General features: G+C 41.9%; 1 protein-coding gene across 3 annotated transcripts in view; it reads left to right on the forward strand.

Moving 5' to 3' along the window:
* Positions 1 to 21,309, forward strand: part of ZNF106 (zinc finger protein 106) — a 56,853-nt gene that overhangs the window by 26,607 nt on the left and 8,937 nt on the right. Inside the window, exons 11-20 of one of the 3 annotated variants that reach the window (XM_063289888.1) lie at positions 1,324 to 2,110; positions 2,516 to 2,571; positions 3,555 to 3,700; positions 4,522 to 4,656; positions 5,871 to 5,987; positions 6,729 to 6,920; positions 11,400 to 11,462; positions 14,181 to 14,300; positions 14,885 to 14,956; positions 16,405 to 16,476. In XM_063289888.1, the coding sequence (XP_063145958.1) occupies positions 1,324 to 2,110; positions 2,516 to 2,571; positions 3,555 to 3,700; positions 4,522 to 4,656; positions 5,871 to 5,987; positions 6,729 to 6,920; positions 11,400 to 11,462; positions 14,181 to 14,300; positions 14,885 to 14,956; positions 16,405 to 16,476 (1,760 nt within the window). Of the gene's footprint in view, positions 1 to 1,323; positions 2,111 to 2,515; positions 2,576 to 3,554; positions 3,701 to 4,521; positions 4,657 to 5,870; positions 5,988 to 6,728; positions 6,921 to 11,399; positions 11,463 to 14,180; positions 14,301 to 14,884; positions 14,957 to 16,404; positions 16,477 to 21,309 lie in introns of those variants that run through there. The other 2 variants (XM_063289889.1, XR_010066893.1) reach the window with 2 other exon arrangements.

The raw sequence follows: 21,309 nt of genomic DNA on the forward strand, positions 1-21,309 counted from the left end.
AATTCAGAAGTGGTAAAGAAGCAAGTTAATGACAATAATGGTGTCACTTTATTATTTATTTTATTTATTTATTATTTAAATTTATATCACCACCCATCTCCCCCAACGGGGAGTCTGTAACCAGTCTGTGACTTTTCACTAATGAGTCAGCATGTAGATGAATGAGGGAACAATACCCAATTATTTAATTGAAGGTATTTTTTCTCAGGGATACTATTTATTTGAATACTTCATTTAAATAAATGTGTCAGAGCCCCATTCACTCATAGGTTGGTATTGCATTTATATGTCTTCTTCCTGAGAATTTCACAAGCAGCCTGGATACCTTTCAATATTGTGCTAAGCTTGTGGTTTATCAGACCTAATTCTTGCTCACTTCTGGCCCAATTTTAGCTAAGTGTTTCAAGAGATTTACCACATGTAACTTGAGAACAAGCCTCCAGAAGGTTTCAACATTATGTAGATGCAGAATCATATTAGGAAAAAACAACTTGGCTGGATCCTATTTACAGGAGTTGGAGCCAGCTGAATATTAGGCCCAGAGTATGAAATCTCTCCATCCCAATTAAGTGTTTGATCTGATTTCTGTATTTTGCCACTAAAAGTCACATGTAATAAAGTTCAAGTTGTATAACAGTTAATTGTTCAGTTAGGTGAAAAGGAATATTGTCCAGAATGCAGCTGCGCGAGCTGTTTTTGGTGCCTCTAGAAGGGCACATGTAACACCACTGCTGCGCAAGCTGCATTGGGTACCAGTTTGCTTCCGGGTCCAATTCAAGGTGTTGGTTATTACCTTTAAAGTCCTACATGGCATGGGGCCAGGTTACCTGAGGGACCGTCTCTTCCCCATTACATCAACCCGTCCCACCCGATCGTGCAGAGAGGGCATGCTGCAGACCCCGTCTGTAAGAGAATTCCATCTGGTGGGGTCCAGGAAGCGGGCCTTCTCCGCAGTAGCTCCCGCCCTGTGGAACATGCTGCCCCTAGAGGTGAGATTGGCCCCATCGCTCCTGGCCTTTCTGCGTAGTCTGAAGACCTGGTTCTGCCACCTTGCTTGGGGTGGAGAGGGGAATAGATCTACATGGGGATGGTTGCTATAGACCACTCCTCCCACACTTGGACTGTTTTAGATTCTTCACCACTTGGATTCTTTATTTTTACCTCTATTTATATTATTTATTACTGTATTTTATTTTGTGTATTTATGGTTATGGTTTTTAATTGATTGTTGTAAACCGCCCAGAGTCCCCCGACGGGAGGAGATGGGCGGGGATAAATTATATATATATATAAATAAATAAATATTCCATCTTCTTACTTCAGGGAATACAAGTCAACAGTCTTCGCCATACCCAGTTATCTCTGCTAGTATGTCGTTATCAGGACTTATTGATTTCCAGGAACCAAATCAAGATATTCATAAACCTGTTCCAGATACAAGGGGGACCATGATATCTGGCCATTCTTCCCCTACTTATTCAGGATCAACGTTTTCAATGAAAACCAGAGACAAGACAATTCCAGCAGGCAATACCATCTCCGAACCATGCATTAGCTGCTTTGAAAATCAGTCCTTCCCTTCTGCACTTGCTTCAGATAAAGATAACAAGCAGGTGACCGAACGGCCTGAGCAGGTGGGCATCTCTACTCTGGTCTCCATGGAATTCAAAACAAGCAAGAAGAAGAAAAAGTTGAGGAAAAAGAAAGCACTCCGAGCAGCCCGTGTCCCTGAGAATAGTGATACAGAACAGGATGTGAGTGACTCAAAACCGTTTAGGAAAGTAAAGGCTCTCAAGATACCCAAGGGGGAAAAAGTGACTACATCCACCCCTCCAAAGCAAGAAGATGATGAGGCTGCTCAGGAAAGAAAGAGGAAGAAGGAGAACGAGAGTGACACATCTCTGGAATTTGTGGAAGTCCCTAAATCTCCTCTTGAAGTGGTGGCCATCAACTCATCAGAATCGGAAAGTGAGAAACCAGACAGCCCTTCTAAGAGAGACACCTTGAGCTCCACAGAGAAGCTTTTGAGAGTGCCATCTCAGTCTGGCTACGATGAAGTGAGCTCTACTAGTGAGATTGGAGTAAACTATAAAGATGGTATTGGTAGAAGGTGAGTTGGCAAAGTATATGTACACCAGTTGCATATCTGTGTTATGGTGGCTTTTAACCTGGTTATGATATTAAAGTTTATGGACTCCTTGTGGCAATGTAATTGGTGTTCCTAATATTTGTAGACTCAGGAATCCTTTAGCTGAGAAATGATTTAGAAAACAATGATATTTAAATTTGACCTACTGAACCATATTCAGCAAATCATTTATGACAAACAAAAATCCTATTTCATATAAAGTTTGATGATAGTTGAGAAAAATTTCTTTGTAGTTTCTGAGAAAGGCTTGTTCCTTCTTCTTAGAAATATTTTTCCAAGAAGATCCTAATGTAGTATTGTGTTTTGTAATTGTATGCTTTTGTATGAATTTCTTAAGTTACCAGTGGCATTCTCTTCCTTCCATAGTGTGGCTGAGACTCAAACATCTGTATCGTCGTTAAGAGGATCAAAAAACTCATCAGGTATGTCTGTTTACATATTTGTTTTCTTAATAGCAAAATAAGTATAAGATATTTTGGAGGATAGAGGAAACTGCAGTTTCTTGGAATTCAGTTTGCTTCAAACTGCTTTAATAATACAGTTAAAAAGATTCTGAGATTTCCAAAATATCCATGCTGATTTATTTTTTCTGAAACTGTAACTTGAGATTTCTTATATCTCTTGCTTCCTTTTTGATCTGTCTGATGAAAGTTAGATTATCTTTCTTCTAGCCAGTAAATTATTTATTATTTCTTAATGTATTGCTTTGCATCTACTCTGTATGAAGAAGGAACTCAAAAGTTACTTTGAGATAAATTTTGACTCAGTGACTTTGATCATTTGAAACCAACTGCTAATTTGAGATGCTCTTCAGAAAACTTTTGATGAGCTTTAAGGTAATCATCATCTTGATTAGATGGCAATAAAACTATTGTTCACAGCTAACCATTTTGGTGCTACACTTATTTGTAGCATATATTTGAATGTATCTGGAGAATGTTAATTTTCTTCTTTTGGTGATGCAATAAACTTCCATCCCTTCTTCCCTCGTACTTAATGTTCTTACCATGCTCCTGTTGTGACTGCGAGCCCTGTGTGGTTACAGACTATGTCTATAAATGTTGGTAGCTCATTTCATACTGTAGCTTTTTCTTGGTAAAGTTGCAGTTTGGTTCCTTTACTCAACTTCTTCAATTAACAGGGTCAAAACACATTTGATTGTTTGCTCAAAATGGGGAGACTGGAGGACAGACCTGGAAGCAGCATGGAGGTCTAGTAGCCTTTGGGCAGGCTGGAGGGTGGGTGTGGACAGCACTTGGCTACAGTGGGTGATGCGTGCAAGGAAGAAGAAATGGTTGCATGGGAAGGCAAAGGGGAGTCATTAGCTACACCCAACATGATAGAGGGGCAGGTGCAGTCATATGAGCAGGATGTTTAATTGCAAGCTTTGATTTGTATTTGCCAGAAGTGTCTTCAGAGCCAGGTGAAGATGAGGATCCCACAGAAGGGGTATTTGAGGGGCATTCAGCTTCAGTAAGCGCCATTCAGATTTTTGGGAATTTGTTGTACACCTGCTCAGCAGACAGAACTGTCCGTGCATATAACCTAGTGGTAAGTAGACCTGCTAAAGAAGTTGCAGTTGGATTGTGACCTCTTTGCCTCAAAGAAAGTCTTAGGGCTATTAAAATGATTGAAGAATTAGCAAAGGTAGAAAAGTAAGGCCCTCAAAGTTTCTTAGTCTGCAACTTTTAACAGCTTTGTGCTATTCAGTTTTGTGGGCGAGAGACAAAGGAAACTTTAAAATGTTATTAGAACTCTGTTTTAGCAAAGAATACTTGGGAGCTTTTAATCAAATCTAGTGAATCCCATATCATGCTTAACTTCTCCCTTAGGATAAGAAACCAGTGATGCAAATACACAATAATTCAAAATAATAAAAGATGTGACTTCTTGTTCTTGGTTTATGCAGAAATTATACGTGCTGTTTCATGAAAAAGTGTTAGGAGTTTGCTTGTGGAGCTTAAGTTCATGTAAATTTGCAACTCTTGAAATAAATTTTTGATGATAGGAATGGTGGAGCTTGCTATGAGAGAATACTTAAATTAAGCAGGTATCTTAGGGCTGTATAGTTGCATGGGCACCTTAAATTGCTTGGGTCCCTTGGAGCTGCCTCTGAGTATAATTGCCAAGAACTGGTGACATGGCTTCCCAGTGTGGAAGTGGGAAATACACAGAAGCTCAGGTGCATGCCCCAAAATAATCTTAATAAAACCAGAAACAAACAAAAAACCCCACCCTGAACCCCTCCCATTTTGCAACATGATCCCATGCATGATCCTTGACTTCTCTCAAAAAGGGTGGTCTCTACCTCTTAAAAGTTGCCCATCCCAATTTAAGTAGAATCTTACAATGTTTCACTCTTCTTTTCATAGACCAGGAAATGTGTGGGTGTCTTTGAAGGACACATTTCAAAAGTCAACTGCCTCCTGGTAACTCAGACAACAGGGAAAAATGCAGCACTCTATTCTGGCTCCAGTGATCACAATATAAATTGCTATAACATCAAGGTAAGTGTAGGGATAATGTTGATATAACTAATTAACCAGAAGGAAAATACATTTCCTTTTGTAATATGACTTATTTTGAATTATAAATGCGTTCATATTTCCCCTGTGCCAATAGATCATGAATGTATAGCATTAAGATGGATTGGCACAGGTAGAGCATCCCAGATATTTCAGAATCTGATATTTTTTCAGCTCTTGTGTATCTAGAGCATACTCTGAGCATCTAAAAATGTGATGGTGGCTTCCAGAAATAAAAACATTTTTACTGATGCAGTATACCTACAAAGTGATAATGCTTGGATAACAACTTAAACAATTGGTTAAGCCAACTTACTTTTACTGTTTTACTAGACAACCTGTGATTCGTTGGGTCATCATTTCAGAGGTATTTCCTTGCCAGATTCCTTAATGCCTTCAATAATGGCAGAGCTTCTGATGTACTGGGAAAGTTCTTAAAAATTCAGGGAGACATTCAGAGATGTATCTGCCTTGAAAGTAGCCCATATTGAACTGTATAGCAGAATCAAACATCAGGAGTTGACCACAGGAAATGTTTTATGACATTTTGTATTATGTCATTAAATGTTTTATGATATTTTTATGTCATAAAATGTTTTATGAAAGTTGCCAAATTTCTATTCCACTGGAGTCATGGGTCCCGGATTTTAGGATGCATTCTGTAAGTTAGCCCATTTGAGCTACCTTGGTTCAAAAATTGTTGGCCTCGGATGCTCTGTTTCACCCAGTTAAAGGTTGTAAGTGTTAAACAGACATCAGAGTTTGAGTAGTAAATAGATTGCTTGTATGCATTCTTTAGTCTCAGATTAATACAATTCTTAAGAGCGATTTATTTACAGAAGTCAAGGCAATACTGTGCATGCATTACTTCTACATGTGTATGTATTCATCTACTAAGAGCACAAGACCATTCAGAAGACTTTAAAGATGCACAGAGTTAAATATATATTTAGAATTCAGTTTTTCATTCTTCCAGTGGTTTTCAATGGCAGACTTATACTTAGAGTAATAGTTTGTTGCTGCACTATAATGGTAAAAGGAAAGTTTCATTGCATTTATGTAGCAGTCTAGGTTTCCCAAAGTAGAAGAGAGTTTCCTAAACAATATGCTTTCAAAGCTAGTTTTCAAGCTGCTGCTTAAGGCTGCCAGCCTGTACAAAATTATGAGTTTAGTAAATTTAGCTTTTTCCTTAATAGACAAGAGAACTTATTGATCAATTTAAACTGGATGACCGTGTGCTTTGCCTGCACAGTAGATGGAGGATCCTTTATGCCGGCCTTGCAAATGGAAATGTGGTCACTTTCAATATAAAGGTCAGTTATGAGAGATGTAGGTGTTGCTTTACTGTGTGATAACTGAAAAGGATAAATAGTGTTTGAAGTTCACCTTGCTTCCATCTTCTATTGTTAAAGAAACAAGGGGAAGATCTACCTGGGCACAGTCAGTGGTTAGTTGGTGCATAGGCACAATCAGGCATAAGACTAAGAGTTGTCTGGGGAAGTAGTTACTGTGAAAGGAGTCTATGCACAGTTTTCTGTTTCTTTGAATTATTTTTCTTTTCAAAATTTAAATAGTGTAAATATTTGATATGGAGCAGAGTATATATATGAGAGCCAGTTTGGTGTAGTGGTTAAAGCACCAGGCTAGAAACCGGGGGACTGTGAGTTCTAGTCCTGCCTTGTGCATGAAGCCAGCTGGGTGACCTTGGGCCAGTCACTCTCTCTCAGCCCATGGAAAGAGGCAATGGCAAACCACTTCTGAAGAACCTTGCCAAGAAAACTGCAGGGACTTATCCAGGCAGTCTCTGAGAATCAGACACAATTGAATGCATTAAAAAAAAAGTATATATTAAACGAATGCATTCCATAAAAAGCACTGTAAACAACACTGTTTCTTAGGTAAAAAAAAATGTTTTTTGAAGTCCAATTATATGGGGATCTGGAATTTGTGGGAAGGCATTCAAATAGTTAGAAGGAGGGATTTAAAGCTGTTGGATCTGGAAGGAAAGATTGTGTTCATAACTTGTGAGTGGGTTCTATTTTCTTTTTCCCTAGAACAACCGACAACTTGATATTTTTGAGTGTCATGGTCCTAGGGCAATTAGCTGCCTTGCTACAGCCCAGGAAGGGGCACGGCGACTACTGATTGTGGGATCCTACGATTGCACAATTAGTGTGCGAGATGCTCGAAATGGGCTGCTGCTCCGAACCCTTGAAGGTCATAGCAAAACAGTACTGTGTATGAAGGCAAGTTACTTCAAAGAAAGACTTTTTATTGAAATATAGTCATTTCTTGAAACAATTCAGAACTTGTAAATGAAACTCCATCTATCCTTTTCTGTTGACGTTATTTTGTCAATTCGTAGTAGGATTAGGATGATAGGAAGCTGCTTTATGCATAATCAGAGTTTTGGTTCACCCTCCTCAATATTGTTTCAAAGGCTTCAGATGGGCCTTTGTTAACCCACATAAAAAATCTGGAGAATTGAACCTGGGACCTTCTATAATATAAGTATATTTTTTGTTGTTGTTCAGTTGTTAAGTTGTGTCTGACTCTTTGTGACCCCATGGACCATAGCATGCCAGGCCTTCCTGTCCTCCACTGTCTCCCGGAGTTTACTCAAATTCATGTCCATCTCATCCTCTGCTGTCCCCTTCTCCATCTGCATCAGGGTCTTTTCCAGTGAGTCCTCTCTTCGCATTAGGTGGCCAAAGTATTTGAGCTTCAGCTCCAGTATCTGTCCTTCCAGTGAACAGTCAGGGTTGATTTCCTGTAGGATTGACTGATTTGACCTCCTTGCAGTCCAAGGGACTCTTAAGGTTCTTCTCCAGCACCACAGTTCGAAAGCATCAATTCTTCGGCACTCAGGTCCAACTCTCACAGTCATACATTACTACTGGGAAAACCATAGCTTTGATTATACAGAACGTTGTCGGCAAGGTGATGTCTCTGCTTTTTAATATGCTGTCTAGGTTTGCCATAGCTTTCCTCCCAAGAAGCAAGCGTCTTTTAATTTCATGGCTGTAGTCACCATCTGTGGTGATCTTGGAGCCCAAGAAAATAAAATCTGTCACCGCTTCCATTTCTTCCCCTTCTATTTGCCAGGAAGTGGTGGGACCAGATGCCATGATCTTAGTTTTTTTAATGTTGAGTTTCAAGCCGGTTTTTGCACTCTCCTCTTTCACCCTCATCAAGAGGCTCTTTAGTTCCTCCTCACTTTCTGCCATTAGGGTGGTATCGTCCACATATCTGAGGTTGTTGATATTTCTCCCAGCGATCTTAATTCTGGCTTGTGATTCATCCAGCCCAGCATTTCTCATGATGTACTCTGCATATAAGTTAAATAAGCAGAGTGACAAAATACAGCCTTGTCATACTCCTTTCCCAATTTTGAACCAATCGGTTGTTCCATGCTCGGTTCTGACTGTTGCTTCTTGACCCGCATACAGGTTTCTCAGGAGACAGGTAAGGTGGTCTGGTACTCCCGTCTCTTTAAGAATTTGCCACAGTTTGATGTGATCCACACAATCAAAGACTTTAGCGTAGTCAATGAAGCAGAAGTAGATGTTTTTCTGGAACTCTCTTACTTTCTCCATGATCCAGCAAATGTTGGCAATTTGATCTCTAGTTCCTCTACCTCTGCGAAACCCAGCTTGTACTTCTGGTAGTTCTCGGTTCATATATTGCTGAAGCCTAGCTTGTAGGATTTTGAGCATAACCTTGCTAGCATGTGAAATGAATGCAATTGTGTGGTAGTTTGAACATTCTTTGGCATTGCCCTTCTTTGGAATTGGAATGTAAACTGACCTTTTCCAATCCTGTGGCCACTGCTGAGTTTTCCAAATTTGTTGGCATATTGAGTGCAGCACTTTAACAGCATCATCTTTTAGGATTTTAAACAGCTCAGCTGGAATACTGTCATCTCTGCTAGCTTTGTTGTTAGTAATGCTTCCTAAGGCCCACTTGACTTCACTCTCTAGGATGTCCAGCTCAAGGTCAGTGACCACACCATTGTGGTTATCAGGGACATTAAGATCTTTCTTGTATAGTTCTTCTGTATATTCTTGCCACCTCTTCTTAATCTGCTTCTGTTAGGTCCCTGCCTTTTTTGTCCTTTATCATGCCCATATATGCACCAAACGTTCCCTTGGTATCTCCAGTTTTCTTGAAGAGATCTCTAGTCTTCCCCATTCTATTGTTTTCCTTGATTTCTTTGCATTGTTCATCTAAGAAGGCCTTCTTATCTCTCCTTGCTATTCTCTGGAAAGCTGCATTCAGTTGGTTATATCTTTCCCTTTCTCCCTTGCTTTTCACTTTCCTTCTTTCCTCAGCTATTTGTAAAGCCTCATCAGACAGCCACTTTGCTTTCTTGCATTTCTTTTTCTTTGGGATGGTTTTAGTTGCTGCCTCCTGTACAATGTTACAAATCTCCGTCCATAGTTCTTCAGGCACTCTGTCTACCAGATCTAGTCCCTTAAATCTATTCATCACCTCCACTGTATATTCATAAGGGATATGATTTAGGTTATACCTGAATGGTCTAGTGGTTTTCCCTGCGTTCTTCAATTTAAGTCTAAATTTTGCAACAAGAAGCTCATGATCTGAGCCACAGTCAGCTCCAGGTCTTGTTTTTACTGAGTGTATAGAGCTTCTCCATCTTTGTCTGCAAAGTACATAATCTGATTTCAGTATTGATCATCTGGTGATGTCCATGTCTAGAGTCGTCTACATATATTTTTATCTTTCCCTAAATATTTTTATTAATTGAGCTTTTCCAGAGAAAAACAGATTTCCAGTGATTTCTTCTTTCTCTGTTTTGATCCTTCAAGGATCTGTTCTCATCCATCTGTGGGTTTTTTTTTTGCAACACAATAATCCAGGGTGATTTCCACAAATCCCATTGCTTTCAATATTACTTCTACTGATTACACCAATGCTTCATCTCTAAGGTAGCTTCTTCAGTTGCCAATTTAATACTTTTCCCTTGGTTATGCCGTTACCATCTTAATTAGCCAATTGCAAACTTCTCATATTTATTTCAGAGTCTTCCTCATATTGTATGTCCTATTCACTGAAAAGTTAACAGAATTGTAGAAATGGAAGAAGCAATTTAGATCAATGAGTCCAACCCTCTTCTCTAACCTTAAATTCCCCCCCACCCCAAGAGATAACCATTTAGCCTCTGCTTGAACATATCCAGTAAAGGGAGCTCATAATCTTCCTAGGTAATTTGGTCACCCAGTTTTTCTTCATAAGACTTAGTTTTCAGTCTCTTACCATCCTCCTTATTTTTTCTTTGTATCTTAGTATATTGCGCAGAATTGGGCACAATACTCAAGGTGGGGTTTGATCAGTGTAGACTGGAATGGAACTATTACTTCTGTGATTTGGAAATTATATTTTTATGAATAAAGCCTAAAATTGTATTGCCCTGTTCAGATGGCAGCACCTAGTTGGTCTTGAATAAATTAACCAGGATCTGACCTGGTTAGTACTCGGATATGAAACAACCAGGAACTCTCTGGGCTGTACATTAGAGTTGAAATTGAAAAACATTCTGGAAAAAGGCAGTAGCAAACTACTTCCGTATTGTTCCATAAAAATGTATCCTTGAAATCACCAGGAGTCTTAACTTTGTAACTGCAATTTTTATAGCTGGTAAAGTTGTCTAATTAAACATCTGAGATTATTTTTACATGCACTATTACTAGGCCATTTATTCCTTATACCAATGTATATTTTCTTTTTTCAAATTCCAAATTTTTAATCAGATACCTTGACCTGAACTTTATTTTAATCTGTTATTCAGTCTTCTATATTCAATTGCATGTGTGTAGCTCTTGAATACAACATTGCAAAATTATGGTTCTTCATTTCTGCCTTTTTTGTACAAACCTCAGTTTTGACTACTGCCTCCTTTTGTGTCCTCTGTTGTCTTTGTATTGTGCAATACAGATAAAAAGAACTGTTATAAATAATAATAATGACTTGATCCAAGTGTCAAGATGCTATCGCACTCTTATCTTTAACAGCCAAATGATTTTATATTATATATCAAGGGTAGGGAACAGAATTTGGCCAAAAGTCCAGAACTGTGCCAAAGTCCCCTCCTGCAGGTCAAATGAAGGCACTGGGGATGTGTTCACGTTAGACCTCTCTCCCCCAGTGAAATCCACTCTGAAGCAGTTCTTCCCAATGAGATGGTATTTCAAAGGCATTTTCAACAGGAGAGGCTGTAAATACCAACCCGTAGGAGGGTGCACTCTAGACTTTTGCTTGTAGATGCTTCAGATAGAATGCCTGCAGACATATGTTTCACTAACTTTGCCGTTGCTCTTTGGAGGAGGAGAAGATAACTAGAGCAGAAAGCTGCTTGCCAGTATTCCAGCTGGGAGAGGACATGGGACTTTGGGAAGGAGGCCTTGCTTGATGCTTTGCAGATCAACCAGTTGGAGATGTAAAAAACCTTTCCTGTAATAGGTAGTAGTAATTTTGAAGTGCAACTGAACTTAGTGTGGGGTAATGACTAGGTCTGTGGGTAGTTGGGATTAAGTCCAATTCAGTTCTGTTCCAGCTGGTGCTCAGACTGGTTTGTAATTCATTCTCTAGAGATGATTAATTGATTGCAATTATATTGTGACAATTAAAAGAGAGAGATGGTAAGGAATGAAGTATTTTTTGGTTAAATATTGTGTGTAATCCTGCTGTTGGCTCTGTCTTCCAAGGTTGTGAATGATCTGGTCTTCAGTGGTTCCAGTGACCAGTCTGTCCATGCCCACAACATACATGTAAGTTGTTCAAATGTCACTTCATTTTAATCTGTGAAATAAGAAGTGCTTCAGACTGTTTTTACTTCTTACAAAATAACTGACCTTTAAACTAGTGTTAATAATTTACACTAATTTAATTTAATTTAATTCAATTTTAAACAAGTGTTAATATAAAAAAACTCACCTAATACTGAAACCAGAATCTTGACCATAGATGTTCTGAGCTGTAGAACAATTAGCTGCCTTAGGAAAGCTTCATGCGCTATATTTTTTATTTGAGTAGAGCACTGTGCCAGTTAAAAAATGTACCACTAGCCCTGTTTCATCTAGATATGTGGAAACAATGGCTTGATACAGAATTTTAAAAAGAAACACATCTGATAGCTATTATGTCATATAGTGGATGTATGTATGTAGTACAGGTAGTCCTCAGATAACGATGATAATTGGGACTGGAATTTCCATTGCTAAGCAATGCGGTTGTAAAGTACGATGTCACGTGACTGCATTGCTTAGCGACAACAATCCTGGCACTCTCTGTTGACATAGTTAAGTGAGGATTGCAGGTTGTTAAGCAAGTCCCAGGCGGCTCACAAGCAAGCTGGCAGGCAGGTAAGTGGCTGCTGCTGGGTGGGGGAGGGTGCATGGGTGACTGGCGAGGTGTGGCCTGAGCAGGCAAGGCAGGGCCGGGGGAGGGTACAAGTGACTTGCGACCTTCCCAGCCAGCTTCCCCATTGACTTTGCTTGTGGGAAGCCAGTAGGGAAGGTTGCAAATGGTGATCATGTGTCATTTGTTAGGACATCATGTGACCGCGGGATGCTGCAACCATTCTGAGTCAGTCATGTGACCATGGGGGTGCTGGGACAGCCAGAACTTTGAGGACTGGTCATAAGTACCATTCGTTCAGCACTGTCATAACTTTGAATGGTCACTGAACAAGCGGTTGTTAAACAAGGGCTACCTGTATGTACAAAGCAATGTGAGAAAGTATCTTAGTAAATATTTTCTCATCTGCTTGGCTGATGCCCTAACCTGAATAATGAACTTTCTGTGGCTAGTTATCAGCAGAATAAAACAATCTTTCTGGCAGTTTACATCTACTAATTCCTCCATCGCTTGGACTGCAGTTGAAGCAGAGAACCAGTTGAGGGTCCTTCCTGGGAGGGTTTGGTATAGAGCATTGCTTATCTCTTGTGAGGGTCGGTGCCCCTGAAAGAGTTACTGATTCCAGGGGCTTTGGAAGCATTTGGGACTGGGTCTGTCAGTGCCCTGGCTAGCACCTGGAGTGGGGATCTTGCTAGAGTGGTTGACAGTTGCTCCTAAGTGCCCTCTACAACCTGTTTCAAAGGTGGCCTGATAGTGCATGGATGAACTGCTGGAGCAAAACAGTAAGGTAGGTGATTGGAGATGGCTGGAGTGCCAATGGAGAAGGCCTGACCTGAACCTGATCAGGCCCATTTGAAGGCTTATGCTGTGGAGATCCGTACTGCAGAGACTCAGTTCATTCTGCACATCTGCCAGCTCTCAGTCTGTGAGCGGCTTCACACTGTGAGGGGGATGATTCATCCCTCCACCTCAGAACTTCAGAGGCTTCTTGTAACACTGTCAGTGAGTTTTTTGTGGGTAAAATCTCTCATGGGCCAGTGTGGATGTTGTCATTAAGGCAGAGTCACTTGTGGGCATGTCTTCTTATACAGTTCGATCAGGTTAACTTCAGTTTGTCATATCTGAGGATGTGGACAGGTAGCTTTGAGCAATACATTCCATCATTTACCACCTGCATCCTTGCCCACCTTGGATTCTAACCTCTGTCCAGGCACTTTTTACTAGCCATCTTTTTGGAATTCATTATTTATTAAGACGATTGTTTTTATTGTGCTGTTTTTACTGTTTCTTTGTTTTATTGCATTTTAATTAATGTTTTCCTTCTGTTTTATGTCACCCGCCCAGAGTCTTTCTCCTTAGTGAGATTGGCAGGGAATAAATTTGATGTATAAATAAATAAATAAATAAATAAATATTAGGGGTGCCTCAGTTAAGATCATGGACACCTGTCACAGAGACATTTGTTAATTGGAATCAGTTTTGTGGTTTTTAATTGCTGGTTAAATTGTTTTTAGTGTTTTGATGTTAAATTTGTTTCTCTTGTAAATAAAAAATCACTAAGACTCAGATATAACACCAGATCATGTAAAATTATAAAGAAATAAGTAAATACAAATTCTGAGATGCATCTGTTTTTCTTTCTATGAATGAAAGACGCCAAGGATAAGCTTCCATTAGATATACATAAAGATTGATCCCCAGTGGTTGTATGAAAGTGTTCTTCATGTTAGACAGTTAACAATCTTTCTTACAATTCTCACTTTAGTAACAGTGTAAGCCAGTGTTTCTCAACCTTGGCAACCTGAAGATGCGTGGACTTCAACTCCTAGAATTTCCCAGCCAGCATGGGAATCTTTCTTACAATTCTCACTTTAGTAACAGTGTAAGCCAGTGTTTCTCAACCTTGGCAACCTGAAGATGTGTGGACTTCAACTCCTAGAATTTCCCAGCCAGCATGCTGGCTGGGGAATTCTGGGTGCTGAAGTCCACACATCTTCAGGTTGCCAAGGTTGAGAAACACTGGTATAAACTAAAAAAGAAAAATCTCCAGTTTAAGATTTTGTTCTTAGTAGAAACAATCAATTTGCTTGCTCCATGCATACCTATTTATCCTGATGATCTTGTTGCAGACTGGGGAACTAGTACGGATATACAAGGGGCATAACCATTCAGTAACTGTTGTGAACATCCTGGGAAAAGTGATGGTAACAGCCTGTTTGGACAAATGTGTTCGAGTATATGAATTGCAGGTAAAAAAAAATCTAGTTTATTTTGTTTGAAGTGAAACGTAATAATTGTCTTTGTAAAATGTCATCCTTTGTTTCTCTTTGATCCCAAGTGATGCATCCATCTTCAAATACTTCAGGAGGTCTAATTTGAAGCAACCCTTCTGAGTCTGAATTGGGTTTTAAGGAAGTCCTGTAGGAGTTGCACAGACTTCAGTGTCTAATTTTCTCTAGGAAGAACAGCTGCTGGGTGGTTTGTTCTGTCAGCTGAATTTAACTGCCATGAGATAACAGGGTTGTGGTGAAGTCCTAGGTTATGTACATTGCCTACCATACATTCTGAAGGCATCTGAGTTTAGCTAGGTAAATAAATGCCTTTCCCTGTTTGATAACTTATCTTCTGAAAGAGTCCACTGCTGCCTTCTGTGGCTGGAAAGAAATATTTAAAATGAGTGAACTAGAATTGTGGCACAAAGAAGCAGGTTGTTGGGTTTTTTTTACATTGTCTATGTGCAGCTTAACTGCAATTTAATCTTTAGGCATATGCTTATCAGCTTATCACATGTCTGACAAGTTTTCTTTGTTTTTTCCCCTCTTTTTCCATCAAGTCTCATGATCGTTTGCAAGTCTATGGAGGACATTCGGATATGATTATGTGCATGGCCATTCATAAGAGCATGGTAATAGTTTTTCCCCCCTTTCCATAACGTTAGGGATTTTCCTCTTATGATTATGGCTACCCAGAGCTAGATTATTCTTCTTGCTTGCTTTGTAGATAGAGATTTGCAAGTAACTTCATGCTTGGTTCTTTGTGGTGGGGGAAATAGGAGCATGAAACAACTATGGATTTGTTAGAAACTGTGTCCAAAGAGCAAAATGTCCTCAAACCCACTACAGCACCCCATGAGGAGTACCTGTCACCTGGGGGAAGATAAGCAGACATTTGTATATTATATTTAGGACCATCAGACTAGTCATCTGACATCACCACTTCTCCATGTGTGTAAGGAGGAGGAGTCTGGATTCTAGCCAGGCTCTAACAAAGGACATAAGTAAATTCCCAGACCAGAGGAAGGCAACCTGATGCCCTGTGGTTGTATTGGACTCTAGAGTCTCATCTGCCATTGCCAGTATGGCCAGGGGTAAGGGACTGTGGGAATCCAAAACATCTGGCAGGTATTTAGTATTATTTATACAATTTTGGTACTCCTTTTTCAGTACTCCTATTATTAAAAACTATCCCAAAGTTGGATTGTTTGTCAAAAACAAACTCTTAACTGAACAATGGTAAAATACAATTTTGTCCAACTCTCTTCAATCTGTGAAAACCATCAAATAACTTTTCAACAAACTTTTAACACTTGAGATGACTAAACCAGCGGAGATCTGAAAAGCCCAGCAACTCTAGTTTAACCAACAGCTTAAGTAACTAGGGAAAGGAGCTGGGCATATCTTTTTTTATCACTGTAGTATCCCCAAGTGTGTTTCTGCTTTCTTACTCATTACTTTTTTTAATGGCAGCTACCACAGAATGCCTCCATAGCCTGGATGGCATCACTATAATTTATTACCACCTTGACTGCATGCAAAAATTATTTCCCGAGACCAGACTAGCACCATCTAAGCACTTGGTGCTACTTGAGCTGGTAAACCCCTTGTTTACTTGCAGAATTTAATTTAATAACTCCCTTAGCTGTAACTGAGGGACTTCATTCAATTGATCCTGAATGCATTGGTTGCATATTAATGTATATTTTCTAAACATTAGTACTGATTTCTTTTACAAAATAGTTCGATTTTACAGTTCAAACTCATATTTGAGATTTTATGTTCATCTCAGAATTTTTTTCAAAAAAGTTCATACTAAAGGGTTTTTCACATGTTCCATATACAACTTTAGTGATTGAACTGCTTCCCTTATCCAACCATTATTAACTGAGTGATAAAGGACCTTATAGAATCAATTTCAACATTTAGTTTTCTCATCCGTAAAATATATAAGCTGCTATACAGAAAATAAATATTCTGATCATAGAATTCTAAAATATAGCACCAGTGACTGCTGCATGTGGAATATTCATGTCCTTTTATTCTTTTAACTCTTGAATTCTTGTTTTTCCTCTTTCAGATCTACACTGGTTGTTATGATGGTACTATCCAAGCGGTGCGGCTTAACCTGATGCAGAATTATCGTTGTTGGGTAAAGAACAAAGCAGTTCTGCTCTTTAAACTCTGAAGTTCATGCAGCTCTGTCTAATACTTGAAACCTGCCTCTTTGGAAAATATCTCAAGATAATTATAGTAGAATCCACAAAAAAATGTAACATATTGTATATAGGATAAAAATGTCAAAAGAAGCCAAGTAGGAATGTATAAAAATGGCAGCCAATTGAAACATAGCTAAAATTAATTTGGGCGGCTATAACAAATTTGAATAATTAATTAATCAATCCGTTTGTTCATTAAAACTCAGGCTAGGCATAAGGTATCGGACATTATAAATCAACTGTCTAAGCCAAACACCTACTTGAATCAAATTCTTTACCTATGAATGGAAAGTCATCAGTTTAGTCCATTCCAGGTGACAGATAAATCTCAAGTAGCCTTTAAACCCCTAAAAAGTCAGAGTGAAGTGGTCAACTTTCTTGTGGCCATGAGCTGTGCTTTTGGTCTTCACAGAGTTGATGGGGCTTGGCTAGTGATGTCCTGATGTCATCAGAGTGGGTGGTGACATACTTTTTTGGGGGATGTTAGGTTGATGAGATTTTTAAAAGGTAAATGTTGGGGCATGTTTGGTTTTTTGAGAAGGAAATGGCTACCTTAAGCCTTTTTGCCCATTATTAGCACCCCACTCTGCTCCCCCAATATAAAACATAAACAACTAGGCTGAAAATGTTGACCCCACCCACTCCAAGTATTCTTTAGGGGGGCTCAGAAAGATGCTGGGGGTTTATATGCCCATCCCTAGATGTCTTCCATCTGCAGCACAGGAAAGCTGTTGAAGACAGGACTCTTCTTGCTGGCTCATCATCTCCACTGCAAGGGCAAGGAGAGCATACTTTTCAGATAATGCTCTCTCTCTCTCTCAATGGTGACTCGTTCTTTCTCTCAGTGGTGACCCTCCCTCCCTCCCTCCCTCATTAGTGGTTTATCAGCTTTAAGGAGAATTAACTAAAATCACTGGTCTTACCTGGATTTTGTTTTGTTTAGGCTAAAATTTGGGGTTTTATAGACAAAATTGTAAATATTTATATATGAATTAATGAAATTGTTGTCAGGCCTGGAGAGAGAAATCAGTGCTGAAATGTTCTCTGTTTTGCTAGGTAGCAGCAAGTTTAAACCTCAGCTATTCAGATAGTTCCCAGTCTGTTGTAATGTGTAATAGATGTTTAGTATTAATATTCCATCTTTCACCATTGTTTAATTATATCAGGTAAACCTCAGATGTTAACTCAAGTAACCATAATAGTTGACAGTTTATATCTCTTTATGGTGTGAAAAGACTGTTGTACAACAATGCCAGTCTTTCAGTTAAAAATCAAGCATCTATAAGATGATTAAAAGGTGAAAGAGTCCAGAAGCCTTCCCAGAATTAGCTATACAGTATAGTTACTGTACTGTATAATTCAAGATGGCGACCGGACGCCAGACGCTGCTCTAAAGTGGGAGACTCCTGAGGTTTCCCAGATCTCTACCCCTAACTCTGGCCTCACAAGTGGCTGTATTGGGGGGGAGACTGTAAGAGCTTGCCCCCCATACCTGACATGTGGGTGGTGAGACTGGGGAAAACCCCCGGGCAGAGCAGCAGTGAATGGCAGTAAGCAGAAGGGAATGGGAGCCCTGGTTGAGTCTCGGTGGCTACAACAATGGCTGCTAACTCCAACAGCACTTTTGTGCTGAGACCTCCTCCTTGCCGGAGTTCTCTCCTCCTTTGTGGGGAGGCGCTGGGGTGGGACGGTGGACTGGAGCGACGCGGAGGCAAACCCCGATGCAGCAGACGGACCCTGCGCTAACTTTAGTGCAGCACCCCAGTGCGGCAGACGGGCCCAGCGCGCTGCAGGGGCAAATCCCGGTGAAGCCTGGGTGGAAGACCAGCCCCAGCACAAATGAGTCCCGCATGAACTCCAGTGCGGCAGGCGGGCCTGGTGCAGCACGGGGGCAACTCCTGGTGAAGTCCAGGCGGAAGACCAACCCCAGCACGAGCGAGCCCTGCGTGAACCCCAGTACGGCAGATGGGCCTTGCAGGGGGATGGGTCCCCAGTGTGGCGAGGGGTGGAGCAGTGGATCAGCCCTTGGTGGCAGATCGACCAACCTACCTCGACCTGGGTGTTGCCTAGGACAGCTGACTTCTACAGAGGGACCTTTGAGATCTTGGGACTTGTATACCAACAACGTTTTATACCAGCAAGGTTGGGTTGAGGGGGGACTCCTAGAGCCTCTTGACCCTGGGACTGTAAAATCTTTGAAGTAGCCGGATGTTGTGAGACCCAAATTAAGGCTTGGCTATCCCCTCCTAATCTTCTTAATTCTCACAATATCTGGTTACAAGGGTTAATAAGGTCCCTCCAATGTGAATGGGGGCTTCTTCCCTACATGTGAGAGATGAGGGAAGAGTCTGGGTGTGAATGTGGTGTGTTAGAGCACTCACCCCCTGAGTGAGAGACAGGGGGTGTGGGGTAGTGGCTGTGATGTCCCCTGGTGTCCAGTGAGAGAGGCTTGGGGGGCATAGCGAGTGAGTATATGGGTGATGGTGGGGCCTATCAGTGCTGAGAGCGAGAGCTGGTGCGCTGGGGGCTCCCCATCCCCCTGTGGTTGTTAGTATGTGTGCATGGCTGTATGAGATGATGGAGGGATCCTTACTTCAAACCAGGAATTCTAGAAGTCCAGGAATGGAGGCAACTGGACTGGAATATTCTGGGGGATGTAGGGCGGGACATTCTGTGTTGAGGTGGTGACGGGTAGGGGATGTTATGACAGAAGCTGCAGGGTGAGTCGTCATAGAGGAAGACACCCCAGGTGTTTATTACTTGTGGCGTGTTCCGACCCTCCAGGCTTAAACCTAGGCCCTGGACAGCAGTCTCATGGGGGCCCTGGCCTCTGGCTGCTGCTGCTTAACGCCAGGTCAGTCAACAACAAGGCCCCCCTCATCTGTGACTTGATCATGGAAGAGGGGGCAGACCTGGCATGTATTACCAAAACCTGGCTGGGCCCTGAAGGAGGAGTAGCTTTGTCAGAGATGTGCCCGGTTGGGTTTCAGGTGTGGCACCAGCCGAGACGCTGGGGCCGGGGAGGAGAGGTGGCAGTTGTCATCAGAGAGTCTCTAGTGGCCTTCAGGGGCCCGGCTTCACAAGTAGCTGGTTGTGAGACCCTGTTCTTCAAGTTGGGCTCCCGAGAACAGCTGGGAGTGTTGCTGCTGTACCAGCCTCCCTGCTGTGTGGCAACCTCCCTCCCTGAACTCCTGGAGGCCATCTCGAGGTTGGCGGTGGAGTTCCTCAGGCTTATGGTACTGGGGGACTTCAATCTGCCATCCCTGGGGCATGCCTCAGAGGTAGCTCGGGAGTTCATGGCCACCATGGCAGCCATAGGCCTGACTTAGATTATTCAGGACCCAACTCGAGACAGTGGCCTCACACCAGACTTAGTTTTCTTGTCGGAGCAGTGGCAATGTGATCTGAGGGGAGAGTTACAGCTGTCCCCACTGTCATGGTCAGACCATGCCCTGGTGGCCCTGAGTTTCTCCTATGCCACTCCTCTCCTCAGGGAGGCAGGACCTGTTCGATTGGTCCTCCCCCGGTGACTAATGGACCCAATGGGGTTTCAGAGGGAGCTGGGGGTTATACCCAAGGACTTGCTGCACAGTCAAGCAGAGGCCCTAGCTGCAGCCTGGAATAGGGAGGCAGCTGGAGCCTTTGACAGGATCATGCCTGTGCGGCCTCTCTTATCCCATCGGACCCGATACTCCCCATGGTTCACAGAGGAGCTGAGAGTTCTGAAGAGGATTAAGAGACGCCTAGAGCGCCACTGGAGAAAGATGAAGACTGAACCCGACCGGACACAAGCTAGAGCTGCAATTAAGGCCTACCTTGTGGTGGTAAGAGTGGTGAAACGTCAGTACTTCTCCACTCTTATTGCATCCACAGAATGCTGCCCAGCAGCCCTGTTTAGGATCACCCGATCCCTGTTGGGGAAAGGGGGTCCGGAAAATCATCTACAGGGCCGTGCTGAGGAGTTTTCGGAGCATTTGCAGGATAAAATCGCTCAGATTCGTGCTAAGCTGGACTCCAAGCATGAGACAGTGTCTCAGGAGATGCCTGAGGAATGTACTTACCCAGTTATCTGGGAACAGTTTGATCCTGTTGGGCCTGAGGAAGCTGACAAGATCCTCCAGACTGTAAATGCCACCACCTGTCAATTAGATCCATGTCCCTCCTGGCTAGTAAAGGCAGCCCGGGAGGTGATGTGTGGTTGGGCCCAGTTGATGGTAAATACATCCTTGCGGGAGGGGGAGTTTCCAGCAGCCTTTAAGGAGGCACTGGTGCGCCCCCTCCTCAAGAAACCATCAATGGACCCTACTGTACTGGATAATTTTCGTCCAGTCTCCCACCTCCCCTTTATGGGGAAGGTGATTGAGAAGGTGGTGGCATTGCAACTCCAGAGGATCTTGGATGAAGTGGATTATCTGGATCCCTTTCAGTCAGGTTTCAGGCCCGGATATGGAACAGAAACAGCATTGGTTGCACTTATGGATGATCTCTGGCGGGAGCGGGATGGGGGTAGTGCACCCATCCTGGCTCTCCTTGACCTCTCAGCGGCTTTTGATACCATCGACCATGGTATCCTTTTGGGCCAGCTCAGGGAGTTGGGGGTGGGTGGCGTAGTTTTGTGCTGGTTCACCTCCTTCATCCAGGGCCGATCCCAGTCGGTGTTAATAGGGGAGGAGAGATCAGGCTCACGGCCCCTCCTTTGTGGGGTGCTGCAGGGTTCAGTACTCTCTCCTCTCCTTTTTAATATCTACATGAAACCACTGGGTGAG

Source organism: Candoia aspera, chromosome 1 (assembly GCF_035149785.1).
Source record: "Candoia aspera isolate rCanAsp1 chromosome 1, rCanAsp1.hap2, whole genome shotgun sequence".
Lineage (NCBI taxonomy): Eukaryota > Metazoa > Chordata > Lepidosauria > Squamata > Boidae > Candoia > Candoia aspera.